This window comes from Hordeum vulgare, chromosome 1H (genome assembly GCF_904849725.1).
Source record: "Hordeum vulgare subsp. vulgare chromosome 1H, MorexV3_pseudomolecules_assembly, whole genome shotgun sequence".
NCBI classification, from domain to species: domain Eukaryota; kingdom Viridiplantae; phylum Streptophyta; class Magnoliopsida; order Poales; family Poaceae; genus Hordeum; species Hordeum vulgare.
The window spans coordinates 455378100-455380946 of record NC_058518.1 but is presented as its reverse complement, the minus strand read 5'-3'; the positions used below and the strand labels follow the sequence as shown (position 1 = coordinate 455380946).

Below are 2847 nucleotides of genomic sequence, written 5' to 3'. Positions count from 1 at the left end.
TATGTTTTTTATGAGACGAACATGTGGGCCTCATGTGTAAGTTAACGGTACAAACGCATGAGCGACCGGTTAAGATTCAAGCATTCGTTTACTTGCGTGTTTTGAAACGGCCAACCATGTATTTGATAAATATGTGTATAACAAACAAAAATATGTTATTCCCTCAAAAAAATGTTATAACAATGCGGTCTGTCCAAAATACCGTTATATGCGGGCTCAAGCTATACGGCCGCTTTGTCTGGCGGGCGCCGCAGCGTCCCGCATAACCCGCATCTCCAACTTGTACTAGCAGCTCTATACGGTCGGGAGAATGCCTGAAAAATCGCCCAACAAACGAACAAGCCGCATCTACTGTACAACACGCAACACACTTATGCCTCTGGATCCTTCGTCTACACGCAACACACTTATGCCTCTACACGCAACACACTTACGCCATGCCAGTGTTAGAACATCTACAATCGAACGCCTCAAACGATCTTTTCTATATCCGCGAATACGTCCGGTCAGTTACCGGACAGGAAAAAGAAGAAGAAAAATGATCCAAGCGGATCCGGCCTTGTACCAACACTATACGTTCGGGTTGTTCGCGAACCCTCGTATACATGTCAAATATAGATAGGATATGAGGGTTCGCGAATGCGGCCGAACGCGTCCGGTCAGTGTGCCTCGTAGGACGTGACATCATCTCGGCCAATCTTTTCCTTTTTCTTTTTATCAATCACGTGCAATTGATCGGCTATATAAAGAAGAAAATAAACCAGAGACGGGAAACGTTGGCAGCTCCAGAGAAAATTCCGCAGCAACCAGGAGGAGAACGTGGACGGCCGGTCATCCACACGCAGCTGCAGCTTGGCGGAGTGGAAAAGCCAAAAGAAAAATAAATACTCCACAAAAGCCCCGAGGCCTCGGTCGAGTACCTTGCGATTCTGTGGTGTTCACTAGTCCCAGCCATATCCTCCCACTCGTTTTCTTTTCTGGTGTGTGTGAGGCTAGAGCGAGCGAGCGAGAGAGAGAGAGAGAGGGAGAGAGGAGAATTGAGAGAAGGTGAAGATGGCTTGCCCTGCCCAATCCATGCTCTCTGCGAGCAGCTGCGTGCTCCTCAGGAGCAGCAAGCCCCAGCAGGCCACGATTCCGCGAGGAGGCATCAATGGCAACAGCAGGTTCTTGACAGTCTCCTGCAATGCTTCTTCGTCTCCGGACGACTCCGAGTGCAACGACGTGGAGTGCGCCCCGGAGAAGGAGGTACCGGACCTATCTAATCGTGTCTTCTTCTTCTTCTTCTTCTTCTTCTTCTTGCTGCTGCTGCTCTTGCTGTTATCTGAACTTGCATTTGCCTGCGCAGATCGGGAGCCTGAGCGTGGAGTGGCTGGCGGAGGAGAGGACCAAGGTCGTGGGAACTTTCCCTCCCAAGAAGAAAGGATGGACCGGCCTAGTCGAGAAGGACACCGCCGGCCAGACCAACATCTACTCCATCGAGGTACGCACGACCTACTCTACTCCAACTACTAATTCTTTGTCAAGACTCTGCTTCTGGCCTTGTCTTGCTTCTTCTTGGCATCCCAAACTGACGGCGTAATTGCGCGCGCGCGCAGCCGGCGGTGTACGTGGCGGAGAGCGCCATCAGCTCCGGCACGGCGGGGACGTCGTCCGAAGGGTCTGAGAACACCGCGGCGCTCACGGGGGGGCTGGCCCTCATCTTCGCCGCCGGGGCGGCCTCCATCCTCATCCAGGTGAGCAAGAACCAGCCGCCGGTGCAGACCACGGAATACTCCGGCCCGCCTCTCAGCTACTACGTCGCCAAGTTCCAGCCGGCCGCCGCGGCATTCTCGGTGCAGTCAAGCCCCCCTGTTGTGGAAGCGCCCGCGCCCGAGGAGGCGCCTTCCGATTCACCCACCTTAGAGGCGGAATCTTCGGCGACCGCGGAGCAGCCGTCCTCGTGAGCTCATCATATACTCAGTGAGCGTGAGACGGAAACCGAAGCGTAAATTTGATGTGGAAGACAGGCACGAGCTTGTGTATTGGCATTTCAATGTCAGGCTAGAGTTTGAAAAGTTTGACGCGTCGTTCTTCATTCATGAGCTAATAAGTCTACTCTTCGTTTTATGTATACGCGGTCTATGCCGGGTGGTTAGCTTGGTTTCAGTTACTCTTATCTTGCATACCAGTTCCAATCATGTCACAACATCTCCACGAAGATATACTCCAGTTTTGTTAGCAACCGGCGATATTCAGAAGGAATAGTGATACGGGGATAGCATTGGTCAGGCTCAGCTGGTGATTCGTTTTCGCAGTCTGAAAGCCTATTGTGGGCTCAAGCAAAATAAGATATTGCGTAATCAGGTGAAGGACTTCATGGCCTTGTGGAGAAGAATGCTCGAACACCCGCCTATTTCGTCCCTTCCACAAGTTCCAACATGTGTATGTGGAAGTGGTGATGCGTTGGTCGTTCATGGGGAAACGATGTACTCGTTCCACCAAGATGGAACAGAGCCTATCTAAAAAAAGAAAGATGGAACACAGCAAAAAAAATGTGCATGCCAAGTACGCTGAGCGATTATATAAACACCTACCCCTCCGGTCCGTAATATAAAGGGGACTGCTACTTATTCACCGGATGATGTTTAGAAAACATCATCCACCTTGATAGCCGTCTGATCTACATGCGTAGCTGTTCGATCCGAGCGCGGCGTTTGGGTTGGGCACTCCGTAATTCCTTGTTGCAGTTTTTTTTCTTCGCGCGCGCACCCTGTAATTCCTGAGACAACACTCGAGTTTCTGAAACAATCGCTTTGTTGTGGGTTTTTTTCTTCGTGCGTGCTTCGGCTGGTCACCCGGTAATTCCTG

At 51.3% G+C, this 2847-nt stretch overlaps 1 protein-coding gene across 1 annotated transcript; it reads left to right on the top strand.

Annotated features, from left to right (window-relative positions):
* Positions 1 to 907: 907 nt before the first annotated feature.
* On the top strand, positions 908 to 2153 carry LOC123444799 (protein MAINTENANCE OF PSII UNDER HIGH LIGHT 1). The gene is made up of 3 exons (XM_045121650.1): positions 908 to 1245; positions 1346 to 1480; positions 1596 to 2153. The coding sequence occupies exons 1-3, from the start codon at positions 1054 to 1056 to the stop codon at positions 1941 to 1943; spliced, it is 675 nt and encodes a 224-aa protein (XP_044977585.1). The 5' UTR covers positions 908 to 1053; the 3' UTR covers positions 1944 to 2153.
* The last annotated feature ends 694 nt before the right edge of the window (positions 2154 to 2847 follow it).

Coding starts and splice junctions, on each gene's coding strand:
- LOC123444799 (XM_045121650.1), top strand. CDS start 1,054: ATGGCTTGCCCTGCCCAATCCATGCTCTCTGCGAGCAGCTGCGTGCTC. Junction 1,246..1,345: donor AGTGCGCCCCGGAGAAGGAG/GTACCGGACCTA, acceptor TTGCCTGCGCAG/ATCGGGAGCCTGAGCGTGGA. Junction 1,481..1,595: donor CCAACATCTACTCCATCGAG/GTACGCACGACC, acceptor GCGCGCGCGCAG/CCGGCGGTGTACGTGGCGGA.